Source organism: Aquila chrysaetos, chromosome 3 (genome assembly GCF_900496995.4).
Source record: "Aquila chrysaetos chrysaetos chromosome 3, bAquChr1.4, whole genome shotgun sequence".
NCBI classification, from domain to species: domain Eukaryota; kingdom Metazoa; phylum Chordata; class Aves; order Accipitriformes; family Accipitridae; genus Aquila; species Aquila chrysaetos.
In genome coordinates, this window is record NC_044006.1 from 1,984,640 (window position 1) to 2,000,882 (window position 16,243).

Consider the following 16,243-nt stretch of genomic DNA (forward strand, 5'->3'; position numbering starts at 1 on the left):
TTGGCAATGGGTTGTCTCGCTTGGGTTTTATTTAGCTCTGATCCACCCAGGATTGAAAGTTTAATAGTTTCCTATGTGGCTGCATCAGGAGGGGACGGGGCCACATCCTGCGCAGGGCTCTGCTCTCCGTGTAAGGGGGTAACAAGGACCAAACACAGATCCTGCACCAGTCGGGATGGGTGCGTGGCTCCATCGTGGCTGTCGGTGCAGAGCCCACGGCTGACAGCGCTGCTGCTGCAGAGGGGATGGGTGTTTTTCCTGGTTGTTTTCTTTCCTTTTCTTAAAATTCAATAAATTCCCCCAGCTTTGTTGCTCGTGAAGTTCTAGTGAGGTGAGAAGAGCCAATTTCACTGCATTTTTGAAAAGGTCAGTATGGGCAGAGGAGGAAATTCTGATTTCTGTGTCCTCGGGGGGCTGGAGGCTGCACACAGTGAAGCCCCAAAGCCGGTTCCCTGTGGATGGAGCCCGGGGGTCACAGCCCCCGCTCTGCGCCCACCACAGCAAAGCTCAAACGGGAACTCCCCGCTGGCAGGGTCCGGCCGAGCCGACCCACAGGCAGAGAGGGGAGAGGGCGGCCGCCGCGGTCTGGGTCAGCCTGTTGCAGGCACCGAGCAGGTGACACCTTTCTCTGAGTTGGTAGAAATTTGGATTTTGGAAATTTGGAGGCTTTGCCTTCAGGCCGGCACCAAACCACTGCTCTGAAGGTGACAGATATGAGTTATAAATTCCTTCGGCAATGCCGGTGTCGTGAAAATCACCCTGGTGCAGGAGAGAGAATTCACCTGCTTGGATCTGAGTACCATTTGGTGAATCTGTTATCCAAACCAAAAAGGCTTGAGAACCAGATTTTGTTTCTGAGACCTTTCCATCACCTGAGCCTTGTACTACAAACCCTGTCGGGGATCCAGCGTGACCACCGCAGCCGGAGCCCGAGGATGCTCTGTGCATCCCGCATCCCGCCCGGGCCCTGCCACGTCCTTCCCTGAGCCCTGAGCCGGGCACTGGCTTGAAACCCCCGTCCAGCCTCAGTTGGCACTCGGAGGTCCAAGCCCTGGGGGGTTCCTGCCCTCCAAATCCCAGAGGCAAATCCCTGGAGCGTTACATCTTCTCCTGCCCCACCAACACCTTGAGACTACCTGGAGGGCTCTGGGGACAGCTTTTCTTGGGGATTTTGGGGGCAGCAGATAAAAAACCTTTGGGTGCAATCACAATTTTTGCTAGCTGTGGGCAAACAACTCGTTTTCAGCTCCTCTCTGATCCCACCCCCGTGGAAATCTTCCAGCTCCTTCACCAGTGAGCAGTGTCACAACGATGGGACAGGGATGGGACAGGGATGACACTGGGCTGCTGCTGCCCCATGCCAGTCCCAAGCTCTGCTGCCAGCTGCCTTAACTCTGCCCGCAGCCCCGCGCTCTCCCATCCCACTTAGCAAGGCTCGTTAGCCGGGGTAATGCCGCTCACAGACGAACTTTGGAGACCTTTGCTTTGCCACGAGCCGTTACCTGTGCCGGAGTGGTACCTACGACCCCAAATCCTTCCCACTTCCCCCATCCAGCTGCTCACCGGCAAAGGTTAGCAGCTTCTTAATTCTCAGCAGTTCTGTGGAGCTGGGGGAGGGATTTAAATACTGGCAAACCCCCCGGGCTGAGGCTTGTTCCCACAGGGCCATCCGTTGGGACCCCTGGCCCCCGTGGAGATGCTTGTCCCGGGGGATTTAGGGCTGTAGACATCTCCTGAGCATCCCCGGGAAGGGCTGGAGGGACTAAACCCACGGCGCAGGTTCAGGTGTGGGAAGAGTCAGAAGAGCAGCAAGTTAAAATAACAGTCTCTTATTTTATTACCAGCGGAGGAGCAGGCAAGTGGTGGGTGGGCACCCGGCTGGGGGGGCCACCGTGACCTGCCTGGGCACCCCTGCCAGCTCCGATGCCCCAGGGGCTTTGGGGTGCTGCTGTTTTGGGCCCCCCCCTGGCCCCACAGCTCTGTCCTTGTCACCAGAGGGGGAATGCGGGGAGGTGACAGCATCCACCCTGCCCCCAAATCCTCGGTTTTACACATCATTTTTCCTTACCTGCCTGCATGAGCGGTCTGTGGATCCGGACAGTGGGGGGTTCGGGTGGTGGTGGGGGTGTAACAGTAAAAGTTGCTTCACCTTAATGACGAGCTGGGTCATCAGGATGGTGCCTTGGTTTGGTGGCACTGTCACCAGCCCCTGGGCAGGAGGTCGGGACGAGCATTTGCAAATGCCCAGAGGAGCAAAGCTTTGCAAAGAGCTGGTGGGAGCACAGAGGGTGTGGGAAGGAGCACGACTAGGCACCGGGACTGGGGGGGACCTGGCACCCAGGAACCCCCAGCCTCACCCCAGGCAGCACCCGGCACCGGCTGGCAGCATCCTCGGTTTCTCCCACCCGGCCCCTGCATCGGCTTCCCCGTCTGCCCGCAAACAAGGACGGATGAAGGACGAGATCCTGGCACAGCTTCCTCCGGGTCACAGCACCCTCCCGGTGCGTCCACCCTGCCTTTGCTCCCGGATTTTCCAGCTCCGATGACTCAGCTCCCTTTTTAACTCACCAAGTGGAGCCGGGTGCTGGTGGCTTGGCGCTGCTTTTAATTTTTTTTGGCTGGTCAGGTCATCTTATTTGCTACTGATAATGTTACCTCCTGGGATGCTGGAAGACAGCCCAGTCTGAAGAGAAGACTAAAGCTCCCTAAATAAGCTCCAAGGTACGGACATGAGCCTCCGGGTGCTGGGATGTCGCCCATGTGCATAAGGCTTCATCTTCCTGTGCATGGCTCTGAGCCGTCCCAGGAATAACCGCGCTCGATTTGTCCGCAATGCTGAGCCCTGCCTGTTGCCGTCCCCTTTTTTCCATCTCTTTCCCTGTGAACCCTCAGGCTCAGGTGGGCAAAAGTTCATCTGTCCCAGCGGCTGTTTTGCTAATTTTCCTCCAGCCAAGAGCCACGTCTGCTGGAGGAAACCTCCCATCTCTGCACAGAAGTGTATTCATAAAAAAAGAAAGAGGGAGAAGAAGAAGGAGAGAAGCCCCGGCGTGGCTGGGAAGCTGTCTCTTCGTATTCCAAGTGTGCGGTTCAGGTCTCGTATCGGCGGTGCACAGTCCATCCCAGAGGTGCTCGGTTCACAGTGTTGGTGCAATCTGCCAAACAGACGGATCAGCTAGGAGACATTTCCAAAAGAAGCTGGAACAAGGGGGGAGAGGAAGGAATAAACAGCCTGCAGGGTGGCACGTTCCAGCTCACCCATTGCCAGCCCCGGAGAATCCCATCCCTTCCGTGCAAAATGCCGCTAATGGATTTTGGGTTGTGCACGGCAGCCTGCCCCTGTGCACCACAACCAGTGCGTTACAACTCACGCCTGTGCACCACAGCCTGCGCACCGCAACTCGTCCCTGTGTACCACAACTCGTGTACCACAACCCATCCCTGCGCACCACAGCCTGCGCACCGCAGCCCGTCCCCACGCACCGCAACCCAGCCTTCTGCACCGCAACCCCTCTCCGTCCACCCCAACCTGCCCTCCGCACCCCATCCCAGCCACGGCGTGGGCTGCATTTGCATCGGCGACGTGCACGTGCGTGCCTCCGGTTTTGGCAGCCGCCCGGCCGCCGCTCTCCTTGTCCGGATGGGCCGCAGGAGGGGCACAACCTCCCCGGGGTTGGGATTCGTGGCATCTCTCCCTGTTCGGCCTCTCGCCAGCCCTACCTTGGCTGAGCAGCTGCAGGTTTCGGACCTCCTCGCGCACCTGGAGCTGCAGGACCTGCTGCAGGACCTCCTGCCGCTGCGCTTCATGAGCGATGCCCATGCGCTGCAGCTTCTCCCCGTTCAGCCGCAGCAGCGCCCGACCTGCAAACGCGGCATCGCTCAGTGCCCGGCTGGCAGCACCGTGTGGTGGGGACACCGTAAAAGTGCAACTCAAATGGGAGCCCGTCTTCACGTGGGAACAAGGAGAGGGAAAGGGAAGAAGTCCTAAAATGCTCTTTCTCCACCTGGACCCCCAGGGATCGAGAAGCCTCATAGGTTGCCCCGCTTTTGGAGAGCACCGGGTGGCAGCTCGAGGTCCTCAGCCTTGGGACAGGTACTGGCTCCAGCAATCACATAACCCATCCCTGCAGGCAGGAGCTTTCCATTTCTCCACTCCACCTCCCTCATCAGGAAATGTTTTTCCGAGCGCACGGTCCCCGCGCGGGCTGGCCGTCCCGGGGCAATGGCGGTACCCATCAAAATGCATTAGCGTTGCCGTCACCGTCCCCGGTGAGCCACTCTCCTCCAGTCTGGGGGCTATTAGACAAGGGATTTACAACCAGCTTTTGTCCTTGTTTCCCAGCGTACATTTGCTAATGCTGCCTTTGTTTCCCATGCAAGGGCTGGCTGAGCTCTTGCATTAGGGTTTTGCATCCCTCCCGGGCAGCTCCAGCGCTCCCTTCCCTGCTGCTTTCTCCTGGCCCTGGCAGAGCTCTGCCCGGCCATGCACACGTCATGGTCAGACCAGGACGATGCTCATACGTAAAGGTCAAAGCCACTGTCCCCAGGGGGCAAAGGGGAGAGAGCAGGTCCTAGAGGTTATTGTCCTCCAAGGACTTGGCTGGGAGTTGGATTCAGACCTGGAGGAAGACATCTGCAACTTGGACTCCAGCTGGGCGGAGATCTTTCCTCTTCTGCAAAAATTTTCAGTATTTAAAAAAACTATAAAAATAATCTTATTATATTAATCTAGGCGAGGAGAAGACTCTTCCCCATTTTATAAACTACAATCTCCCCCGGGCAATTTATGCTTGTTTTAAACAACCTCCAGCCTGTCCTGGAGCTCAGCCCGGTGGCGGATGCCTCCTGCCCAGCCCGGGTGGGTGTCCCCATGCCCGGTGCCACGGGCCAGCTCTCCTCCCGGCTGCATCTCCATGGGGAGAGGGGACAGAAATGGGGGGTACATCTGCCTTCCAAACCACAAACCCCCAGACAGCTATTTCCCAGGAGTGTGTGCCAACGGCAATTAGTACCGGTGATTAGCGAGGGTGTATACCGTACCTGTGATGGCGTGGTGGGAGAACGCCTCAACGTAGATGAGATAGTTATGCGGGCAGTGCTTCTTCAGCCATTTGCACACATCCTGCTGGGTCCAGAGCACCACTGGCTTGGCCAGGCTGCCCAGCGTGGGGCTGGTGTGGTAGATGCCATAGTGGTCACAGGCACGGCCCTGTGGGGAGTGGGAGGGGAAGGGGTTAACGGGATTTGGCCCCGTGAGGGGGAAAACACCTTGGCCGGGAGCCCACGGGGACATGCGATGATGCCAGCAGACTTTGGCTTTGCACCTTCTGGAGTCCCTCGGCTCACCCCGAAATAGCAGCATCAGAGGAACTGGTGAGAGAAGCCAGGGGAGTGGGGACGGGAGGCCGAGGTGGGGGTCCTGCCCTACATAGACCCCACACCTGGGAGCTCCCTGGCCCTCCTGCTGCAGGCAAGAACCCCGATCCCCCTCCCCTACATGTTTCCCAGCCCAGCAGAGCATCGTATGGGCTCAGGAGGCGTCCCGGGGGTCCCCAGGCTCCCCCCACACCAGGCAGGGAAGGGCACTCGCTGGCAGCTCTGTGGGGATGGAGCCAGCGAGGTCCTGGGCGGCAGTGGGTACCAGTGCAAAGCCATCCCCACCAGAAGTCGGTACCGGTGCAAAGCCATCCCCACCAGAAGTCGGTACCGGTGCAAAGCCATCCCCACCAGAAATTGGTACTGGTGCAAAGCCATCCCCACCAGAAGTCCTCGGGGAGGGACCCACCAGCCAGTTGATGCTCTGGAGCATCTCTCCAGATGCTCTCTCTCCTGCTCAGCCTCCTTCAACCCTGAGCTGACCAGCTATGATGGTTGGTGTCTAAAGCCACCTTTGAATCCCGTGGCTCTTTCCTGGGGTGCTGCCATGCCCGGAGACACCTGGGGTTGCAATCCTCATCACCCTGGTGTGCCCAGGCCACCCTCCACCTCCTGGAGACCTCTGCCATGCATCCTCGCCCCTTGCCCGGACTGCCCTGGCCCCCAACGCAGGCTGCTCCCTCCGGCACCAGCCGCCCGCCTGGCCTCGGTGCCCCGCAGGCACCTGCCTGGTGGCAGGATGGGACCAGGACCTGCAGAGCAGAGGGGATGGAGGGGGCGAAGCGGTGCCCACAGGGAGATGGGGCTTGTCTGCTGGCATCCCTCCCTCCCTCCAGCTGCCTGCTGGAGCAGCCGGTCTCACCCTGAGCCTCCCGGTAGCTCCATTTTCTCATGAGGTCCTTGCTGCCCGGATTTATCCCGGTACGGAGCAAACCGAACGCCTTGAGCTGTAACAGCACACAGAGAGGAGCCCACTTCTCCCAGGGGGATCTTCAAGGCTGGCTGCGAAATGGGGCTGGGGGATGCAGGAATCCACCGTTTCCTGGGTTTAGCCCGGGGGGGGGAGATCGATGAGCTCTGCGCTGCCGGCGATGCCAAGACTTGATCCTCAAGCAGCACCAGCAAACATCGCTCCTCCAAAGCGGCTCCCCGCGCCCAAGCTCCCGGGACTGTCCTGGACTGGACCACGGGCAGGTGGGGATGGGAAAGGGTCCCCGCTGCCCGCAACAGGAGGGGACCACAATTGCCAGGGTCCTCACTTGTGTCTGGGACACAGCAGGGGCATGGCAGAAGCAGCAGCCGATGCAGGGATATGCCAGCATGGGAAAGGTCGACAGCGCTTGGACCGCGGTATGCCAATGTCATCCTCCATGTGCGAACATTGGCTAATTAAGCATGCCTAATAGAGGAGCGGAGATAATTAGTGTAACACCGACTCCAGACATCCCGCAGTTACTGATACTAATGACACGTCCCTGAGAGATGCCAAAGAGGAGGTGGCAGAGGGCTGCGGGGTCTGGGACGTTTCCCCTGGCCCCATGCAGGGCAGTGCTCACCCCACGGAGCCCGGCCAGCCTGCTGCGCCCAGGGGACCACTGGGGCTTGGAAAGGGACCTTGCCTCAAGGAGGGCTCGCCTGTGGCAGCTGGGGACATTCGAGCGAGAGGGAAGAAGGCAAAGTTGGGAGGCTGTAAATTAATAACCAAGGAGACCATCTCCGAAGCAGACGGAAAACGTGATAGGCAATGCGCACAATTTGGTTTCCCAACCAAACCAAACCCCACCTTTGGGGGGGCCCCCGGACACATCCCGGGAGCTGCCTGCCTGCGGGAGCAGCCCCAGCCTGCGCCGGCCGCTCAGCTCCTTCACACTCGGCTGAGCGTGCCGGAGAGCGTGCGGTGGGGAGGAGGAGGCGATTTGTTCTGGGTTCACTAACGAGCGATGATGAGAAGTGGAGGGGCTGGGAGAAATAACAGCCAGCTTCCCGTAAGCTTCCTGCGAGCTTCCCGTGAGCTTCCCGCAGCTATTATCCAACTAACCCTCTGAGGCACTGGGGAAGAGGTGACAAACAACCTGCAATTTCCCTGGGCACTCTCACATCTGCAAGCACTTCGCCCATCAGACACAGCCCCACGCCCGGGACCCACCTCAGCATCCCTAAACCCTGCGCGGCCGGCTCGGGGCGTATCGTCCCCTCCGGCTGGCGAAGCCCCCCCCAGTGGGTCCCCGAGCGAGTCCCTACGCATCCTGGGTGGGAAGGGGAGGTGTAATGAATCACAGACTCATTTTCCAGCCGGTTGAGCTGCGCTGTCTCTCTGATAAACTCTCAGCCGTGAATATCGAGCGCCGGTGTTGAGGAGAGCAGGGGGAGGGCTCGGAGGCTGCTCCCACGGGGAGGCAGGAGGTGGCTGGGGGGGACCTGGGTGGTGGGACCCATCCCCTGGGAGCTGCAAGGAACAACTTGCGTCACCTCCCTCCTCTTGGGCATTTTTCCTTGCTTATGGCAAAATTAAAGCCTTTCTCCCCGTCAAATCCCTCTGGGAGGTAGGTAGAGGCAGACAAGAGAGAGCCATGATGAACGCAGCTGGTACCCGGAGAGTGGCTGGCGTGTCCCTGTGCAGGCAGCGCTGTGCAGGCAGGACTGTGCAGGCAGGACTGTGCAGGCAGGACTGTCCCCATGCTTTTCGCAGAGGTATGAGAGGGAAAGAGCCACCGGGGTGCTTGAAGGGGTGATGGGGACAGTGCCACCAGGACAAGGGACACTGTACCCCTGGGACTGCCGCTCCTGTGACCGTCACAGCATCTCCATGTTGGAGGCTGGAAGCCGGGCAGTTCCATTTCCCCCATTTTCTTTCCAGCGCTCACCAGCTGGATGTGCTGCCTCTGAACGCCGCTCCCAGGGTGTTACAAAGGGGTTAGGAAGCACCAGGAGCCACACGCTGGGAAGATGCTGCTTCCCATGGCCGTGCAGAGGCAGGGCAGCAGGCAAATGGCTGGAAACCTTCAGCTCACAGCCTCATTAATGCAATAAAGTTCAGAATTTTAGGAGGACAATGGCCCAAACCTGGCTAAGAGACATACCCAAGCGCTCAGGGATTTTAAGGCATTATAAGGAATTTGGTTCCGGCACATTTACTGCAAAATTGTATTTAGTCCCATGTCCAGGCGTGGAGGGGAGGCGACACGCAGAGCTCACCCCAGCCCAGCCTTATGTTAATAATTAGATTATTATATTTATGTCTATTGCTATAATTAAATGCCCAATAATCACAAGGGCTTTCAGCAAAACAGGATCTAAAGGCCTGATCCTGCAGAGAAAGGAGAGACGTTCCTGCAGGGAATCGATGGGACAGGGGGGGACGACGACAAGGAGCCGTCTTCCCCCGGGCAGCCCCGGGGCAGGGGCTGGGGGGTACGGAGGAGCCCGGCGGGTACCTGCGAGCCCTCGGTCCCCGGCTGCCGCAGGAGCTTGACGGTCCGGCCGCCGTCGGCTCGCTGGCTCCGGCCGTCGTGCCAGGTGAGGCTGCTGCCCGGGTTCCTCTGCAGGCGGTAGCTGAGGTTTTCGGCCGAGACCGTGTGCTCCAGGAGGCTGCGGCAGAAGCTGAAGTGAGCGGCGGCGGCTGCGGAGGGAAGGGGGGTGAGAGACGGCCACGTTTGGGCACCCAAAAATGCCTCTTGTACCCCACGGGACCTGCCGAGCTCGGCTGTAACCCCCACTGCCAAAAATCTCTTCCCTTCCCATTGCCAGGGAGAAAACCCATCGGCCCACGAACTCGCCGGCTGGCGCCGACGAGATGTTTGCCCACACAAACCCCTCGCGAGCGATGCTTGTTTTGACACCCGCCCGCCGAGCAGACGTGGGGACCCCGCAGCTGATCTTTGCCGCGTGGTTATAACCTCCTGCTCATCACCGCCGCTCTGCCGGCTGAGACGCCGGGAGGGGGCAAAGTGGAAAAGCCACTTTCCATGGACCAGGCTGACATTAAACTGCTGCCGCCTTGGGATGGCGAGCAGAAAAAAACCCATCCTGGGCAGCCTGATGGAGAAGGGGATGCAGGTTGGTCCCCCCCCCCAGCACAGACCGTGGTTGCTTGGGGAAGGCTGCTGCCCCACAGGCGTGCAAACCTGCACACCGAAGCGAGGGCCGAACACACACCAGCCCATCTACCGTGACCCAAAAAGAGCCATTTACCCACGACGAGGGTTTTTGTCCCTCACCCCTTGTGTTTTAAGCAGCTCGGTGGTTTTGGGTTGCAATGAGGATGCAAAGCTTTCCTTTGGGGGGGCTGAAGGGACCCAGCTGCTCTGGCAGGATGGTGTGCGGGTATTAGGGGTTCACGCACTCATCTGCTCCGGATAAAAGCCAGCCAGCTTGACATAAGCAGCGCTGATCCACAGAAGCAAAGACCAGAGCATCTCCCAGCTCACCTGCTCCCACCACAGCAAGCCGGGCAAGCTATGAACCACCACCGAAATCAGAGCAGCACCCGAAGGAGATCTACCTCCAGGGCTAACCCACCCTGGCAGAGTGGAAGGGCTGGAGAAAACCTGCTGCAGCGCATTTTCATCATTGGTGGGTTTTAAGAGGGAAGAGGTTTCAAAGAGACCTCTCGAGCACGCCTTCATGCAAGAGGAGACCAACCAGCCCAAAGAAGTCAAAACGGAGCAGGAGACGGTTGTTGATGTATCCGTGTAGCCCAGATTATCCAGACCACATCACACCACCTTGCTCCTTAAACACACCCAGCAACAAGCATTGCTACGGGGAAACTGAGGCAGGGGACCTGACCGACAGCTGGGGAAGTGATTTTATGGAAAACAAGCTGAAGGGAGATCCATGGAGGGGCTCGGTGCCAAGCAAAGGCAGAGCTGGCAGGGGTGGTCTCTGCGCCTGTCTCAGGCTATGGGGATATCTCTGATGGCTTCCTGCAGCCTTAAACACCCCGGACCCAGTGGGCGAGGACCGCAGCGAGTTGTGTTCCCTCCAGCCAAGGATCCTTGAGATGCCCCCGGCTGTCCTGCCCTGGTACCCAGCCCTGCCGTGGCCGTGCTGGGCTACCCCTGAGCTGAAAACCACCCATCCCACTGGGCACTGGGGGCAGACAGGGTCCCGGCAGGTCCAGAGGGGCTGGTGCCAGAGCTGTGTCCTTCGGGCTGTGCCGTGGCTTCCCCAGGACTGGCTGCAGAAAGGTTTAGTTAGGGAGCGGTGAGGAAGAGGGCTCTGGCCATCATCAGAATGTATATCCATGGGGGACTATAGAGCATCTGCCACCAGCAGCAGGACGTGGGTATCTACGCTCCTCCAGCAAGCAGGGCTGGAGGCGAGAGAGCCGGAGCGAGAGCAGATGGGAGAGCGGGGGGAAAGACGAAGGGAAAAACAAGACAAGAAGAAAGGCAGGGCTGGGAATGCCGGCAGCACCGCTCCCGTCGGGGGCAGGCAGCTGCCGCCCCGGAGCCCAGAGCTCCAGCCAGCTCCTCCGGCAGCTCCTCCGCAGCCTCCTGCTCCCCCGGTCCAGCCCTCGGGTCCCAACTTTCCCATCAACCCGGCAGCACTTGACCCGGGTAAGGGTAGGGGGGGAGCTGAGCCAGGGCACACGGGAGGGTTTCGGAGCAAGGGAAGGATGGGGGTCAGAGGAACCCCACGGCAGGGCAGCCCCTGGGCTGGCTCCACGCAGGGACACGGAGGTGGCCTCCACCACGGGCTCTCCTCTCCTTCCCGTGCCCTGCACGGGAGCAGCCCCAGCAATACCACGAGCACCCAGCCGCCCTCCATCCCCTCCGCTCCTCTTTCTGCTGAGCCGGAGGCTGTGCCCACCAGCCGGGGATGCACATGCAACATCTCCCCCCAACCCTGCCGGCCCCTTAGCCCCCCCAGCCGTGCCCTGAAGACCCCGGCCATGCCCTGCAGCCCCCCCTCACCTGGCTCGGGTGGTCCCTGCGAGCTGCGGATGGTGGAGACGCAGCAGAGGGATGGCCGGCCCTGCTGCATCTCGGCGGGAGGAGGGATGCGCGCGAGCGTTCGGCAGCACCGGCTGTCACGAGCACGACTCCATCCCTGCCTCCCCTCATACCTCGTCCACACCTGACTGACTCCCCCGATCGCCTCCCTCCCGCTGCCAATAAATGGTGGCTGCACGCTCGCCCCAGCTCCGGCGCTGGGCAGCCCCCAGCTGGCCTCGCACGGGGAGGGGGAGATGAATTACACCCCCTCCCCGCTGCCCCGTGGGCGTTTGATCCGGAGAGATGCTCGGTGTTTTCCCTGCGTGCTCCCGCCTAATCCCGTGGCAGGGCCAGCTGGCACTGGGACGGATGGGAAGCCTGGGGGGCTGCTGTGGGGGACACCGGACCCGCCGGGTATTGAAGTGCCCCGGGGCTGAGCTGAGCCGTGGCAAGCTCGTGTGTGGCAGCACCGGGGTCACCGGTGGCTTGAGGCGTTTGGGATGCAGGAGGAAAAGAAAAGAGGGAGCGCGGTGCTGAGCATCCTTCCGGGCAGGGGCTGCGGGGCTCAGCATGGTCTGCTCCTGACCGTCATGGTTATGGCCATGGTTGGGGTCCAGGCAGAGGGGGGTCCCTGCAGCCGGCAGCGTGGGTCGGTGAGCAAACGCTGTGCTGAACCTTGAAACAGAGCTGCAGGAGCCTTCAGGCTGGCTGAGCCCGAGCTGGAGCAGAGAGGAGGGAGCTTGGCTCTGGACCCCCAACACCCGCTGTGCCCCCATCTTTCTGGGTCCCCGCAAGCCGGTCCACGGTCCCTGTGCCTCGTCTGGCAGCCCTGTGCGATGGACATCCCATCGCCTGCTCGCGGGCTGAGGAATCGCTGCCGGCTCATTTTCTCTCGGTGGCTCATTGATCCATTTTGGGCACCTCTCCAGCCACACAGGACAGGCGGAGGGGGAGGCCAGGGGCTGGGTCACCGCAGGGAGACCAGCGGCTGCCTGCCCCGGGCGGTGGGACAGGGTTTGCAGCAGCGGCAGGGACAGACATCTCTCCCTCCCCTAGCCCGGCACGCCACGGCTCCCTTTCCTTCTCCAGACACTTTTATGGCTGGTGAAACGTGAGCGCTGGAGAGGCTCAGAGCAGCAGCAGTCACTGCTGGGGAGACGGACGGGAAACCTCCCGGGGATGGAGACCTCAGGGCAGGACGTGGCAGCACGCACCGGCAAAAGCATCCCCGGATCGGTTCCGAGGTGGGCACGGGCAGCTTGCTGCCAGCAAACCAGCTTTGAGCTGACTTTCTGTGGGCATTGCCTGCCTGCTCGCGGGTGTCCGGGACCTGCCCCAGGGGAAGCGGTGACGGGCAGCCAAGCTGCAGGAGGAACAGGCAGGGGCACGGAGAGGGGAGCCCAGCACCTGGACAGGCAACACACTGCCTGCATCCGTCTGCCTCCTCTGCCACCGCTTCCCAGCATGGCCTCGGGGACGTCCCTGTGTCTTTGACGCCGTCACGCGCGTGGGTGTCCCACAGACCTGCCCTCTTGCTGGGGACGTGTCTGTAGGCAGCTGCCGTGGGGGGAAGCCAGGCTTTCTGGGGTCAGTCAGGCTTCCCGGGGTCAGTCAGGCTTCCCAGGATTAACGGCGGGCCTTGGGAGAAGCTTGGAACAAGCTTTGCAAGGAACGAAATCCCTTTGTCGGTTTGCGTGGTGTCTGGGAGGGAAAGAGACATTTAGCACCAAATGGGGCGAGAGATTTGCCTACAGGCGCAGAAGGATTCGCGGGGAGCTGGTTGTTCCTCTTGTGTTCCTCCAGGCAGGTGAAGAATGGATGAGACCAGAACTCTCCAGGGACTTCTAGGACGGGGAATCCACTCTGCTCACGGAGCAGCTTTGCAAGGGACTTATCTCGCTTTTAGTGGCATCTGCACGAGCCACAAGCCCGGCTGGCATTGCCATTGCCCTGGTCCCCTCTGTCCCTTCCACGTGGCTTCACCCTGGTGCAGGGCAGAGCTGCTGCTTGCGCTGGCATAGCCCCTGGGGAGACGGTGATGCTCTCTGGGACCCCCCAATGCACGTAATCTTTGAAGCCGTACCCATAGGATGGCCTTATGGACCAGATCCTGCCCTGAGCCATTCCCTAAGACCTGCTGGCCCCGAGGAGGACGAGTCCACATTCAGAGAGGATTGACACCCCCTCAAGCCTCTCCAGCTTCCCCTGGGGCATACTCGGCCCAGGCCCTGGCTGCGATGAGCATCACCCAGCATTTCCCTCTAAATTCTCTGCTTGCGGAGGTGAGCTGGGAGCCCCGAGCAGCGACGGAGCTCAGGCCGGCGGCTGCTCGCCACTGGTGCTTCCCGAGGAAGGAGGAGGAAGGGAACAAAAGGCAGATGCCCTTTCCATCCTCCCCGTGCAGCACGGTGCCCTGGGTGCACGTCGGGGGAGCGTGCATGGGTGCTGCCTGCCTGCCCGCACAGAGGGGCAGGCAGCCCTGTGACAGAGGGCCCTAGGGCACAGCCTTAGGGGGGGACTGCCTGTGTCTTTGGGGGTGTCTGTGCTCCTGAGCCCCCTGGGGGTACTGCTAGGAGGTCCCCAAGCACCCCAGGACAGGGAACTTCTGTAGGGTTGGGTACCCAAGAGAGTGTGGGGTGAGGGCAGCAGGCAGGACCTCGGGGTGGCTCTGGGCAGGGCAGGGTCTCCTGGCAGGAGGCAGGCATGGGGGCCCACAGGCATGGACACCCCTGCCTGCAGCGAGCCCCCTTCCACCTCGATGTGCTCTTCCCGGGGGTCCTGCCCAGCTCCAGCACCCCCAGGCCTGCCCTGCCCTGCCCTCACACCCGCTCCAGCCAGATTTCCCAACCCATTTCACTGGTACCCCGCAATACTGGGGGTAGGGAATGGGGACAGACCCTCCTCGGGATGTTGAGGGCAGCAAAGGGGGATGTGGAGGAGCAGACCTCGGGGATGGAGAGCAGGCACCCGGGGTGGAGAGGGCAGCACCGGGGGGCGGAGGGCGGGCAGACCCCCGGGATGGAGGGGGCAGCATCGGGGTGGGATGGAGGGCAGACCCCCGGGATGGAGGGGGCAGCACCGGGGGGCAGAGGGCGGGCAGACCCCCGGGATGGAGGGGGCAGCACCGGAGTGGGATGGAGAGCAGACCCCCGGGATGCAGGGGGCAGCATCGGGGTGTGATGGAGGGCAGACCCCCGGGATGGAGGGGGCAGCACCGGGGTGGGATGGAGGGCAGACCCCCGGGACGGAGCGGGCAGCCCCCCAGGGACGTGCCCGCCGCGTTTGGGGCTGGGGGAGGCGCGTCCCGCCGTGCACCTGAGCCCCCCCCCCCCGCCCCCGGCCCGGCCCGTGCCCGGTACCTTCCATGTCCTTGGGCTGGCCGCAGCTCATCCTCCGCGCAGCGGGGCCGCGCTCGGGCGGGGACGGAGCCCCGCGCCCCCCAGCGCCGCCGCCGGCACCGGGCGCTCGCGCCCCGCCCCGCCCCGGTGCCCGCGCCGGGGGCGGTGCCGCTCTCCGCCACCCCCGGGCGCCCCGCCCGCCGCGCCGCCAGCCCGCCCCGTGCTGCCGCCCTCTCCCTTCCCCGAGGATGCTCCCAGCGTCGTGGCCCCGGATCCCGGCCCGGAGAGCACCGGGCATCGTTCCCCCAGATCCCTGCCCGCAGACCACCGGGCATCGTCCCCTTGGATCCCTGCCCGGAGACCACCGGGCATCGTTCCCCCAGATCCCTACCCGGAGAGCACCGGGCATCATCCCCCCCGGATCCCTGCCCGGAGAGCACCGGGCATCATCCCCCCCGGATCCCTGCCCGGAGAGCACCGGGCATCATCCCCCCCGGATCCCGGCCCGGAGAGCACCAGGCATCATCCCCCCCGGATCCCTGCCCGGAGACCACTGGGCATCATCTGCCCCCGGATCCCGGCCCGGAGAACGCCGGGCATCGTCCCCTTGGATCCCTGCCCGGAGACCGCTGAGCATCATTCCCCTCAGATCCCTGCCCAGAGACCACTGAGCATCATTCCCCCCCGGATCCCTGCGCAGAGAGCACTGGGCATCATCCCCTTGGCTCCCTGCCTGGAGACAACAAGGCATCACCCTCCTGGATCCCTACCCGGAGATCACCGGGCATAACCTCAGATCCCTCCCCAGATGGGGCGACAGGTCCTGGGGACACCAGGGTGCAGTGGGCACCATGCACAGGTTTTTGCTCATGCTTGCGGTGGACGCTGCATGGAAAATAACGCCTGGTTGTTCCTTCCTCCCCAAATTTCTCTCCTCCCCACAACCTGCAGCTCCCCAGATGGGTGCCAGCGGGGTGGGTGAAGAAGGATGCTCGTCCCCTTGTGTGCAACATGGGCTCCGGTGGGCGGCCTCAGCGTGAGTGGGCACCCGCCAAACCTCACCAAAACACAGCACACCGGCATGGAGCAGAACGGCATCACCAGCACCCGTCACTCCCCCGGGGATGGCAACCCCATGAGTATTTTTGGAGGTGCCTGCCTTCAGCTATCGCACCTGACTCCCAGCCAGGGACCGTCACTGTCAGCCCAGGCAGCCGCAGAGTGGCTGGGGTCCGGCTGTGCACCCTGTGGTTATCCGGCGCTGGGGTGGGACAGGGACGGGGACACCCCTGGGTGCCCAGGATGAGGACAAGGAAATGCCTGTGCCGAGATGCTTCACCTTTGCAAGGCGTTCCCTGTCACAAACCTACCACAGCACCCGGCAGCACCCTCACGCTTGTTTAAAGATGAGGAAAACTCATTCTTGTAGGATGCTGCTTCTAAAACCACGCTACCTTCTTAGCTGATGGCTCCGGCAGGGTTAGACACGTTGCGTGGTGATCGACCACCGTGGGCTGGGGCTGTAAACATGCAGCAGGTGACAGTGACCTTGCATGTGGCCTCGTGCCAGGGGTTGTGTGGTTGTTCATGGTG

General features: G+C 61.8%; 1 protein-coding gene across 3 annotated transcripts; it reads right to left on the reverse strand.

Annotated features, from left to right (window-relative positions):
- Positions 1-1,813: 1,813 nt before the first annotated feature.
- On the reverse strand, positions 1,814-14,784 carry SAMD10 (sterile alpha motif domain containing 10). Of its 3 annotated transcripts, none has more exons than XM_041122319.1 (5): positions 14,672-14,784; positions 8,808-8,992; positions 5,038-5,206; positions 3,718-3,858; positions 1,814-3,152 (listed from the first exon to the last, which is right to left on the reverse strand). In XM_041122319.1, the coding sequence occupies exons 1-5, from the start codon at positions 14,700-14,702 to the stop codon at positions 3,088-3,090; spliced, it is 591 nt and encodes a 196-aa protein (XP_040978253.1). In that variant the 5' UTR covers positions 14,703-14,784; the 3' UTR covers positions 1,814-3,087. The 3 variants fall into 3 exon arrangements, with proteins under 3 accessions (XP_040978253.1, XP_040978254.1, XP_029864506.2); XM_041122320.1 differs by lacking the exon at positions 14,672-14,784 and adding an exon at positions 11,292-14,263 and having other exon boundaries at positions 1,814-3,195; XM_030008646.2 differs by lacking the exon at positions 14,672-14,784 and adding an exon at positions 11,292-14,262.
- Positions 14,785-16,243: the final 1,459 nt, after the last annotated feature.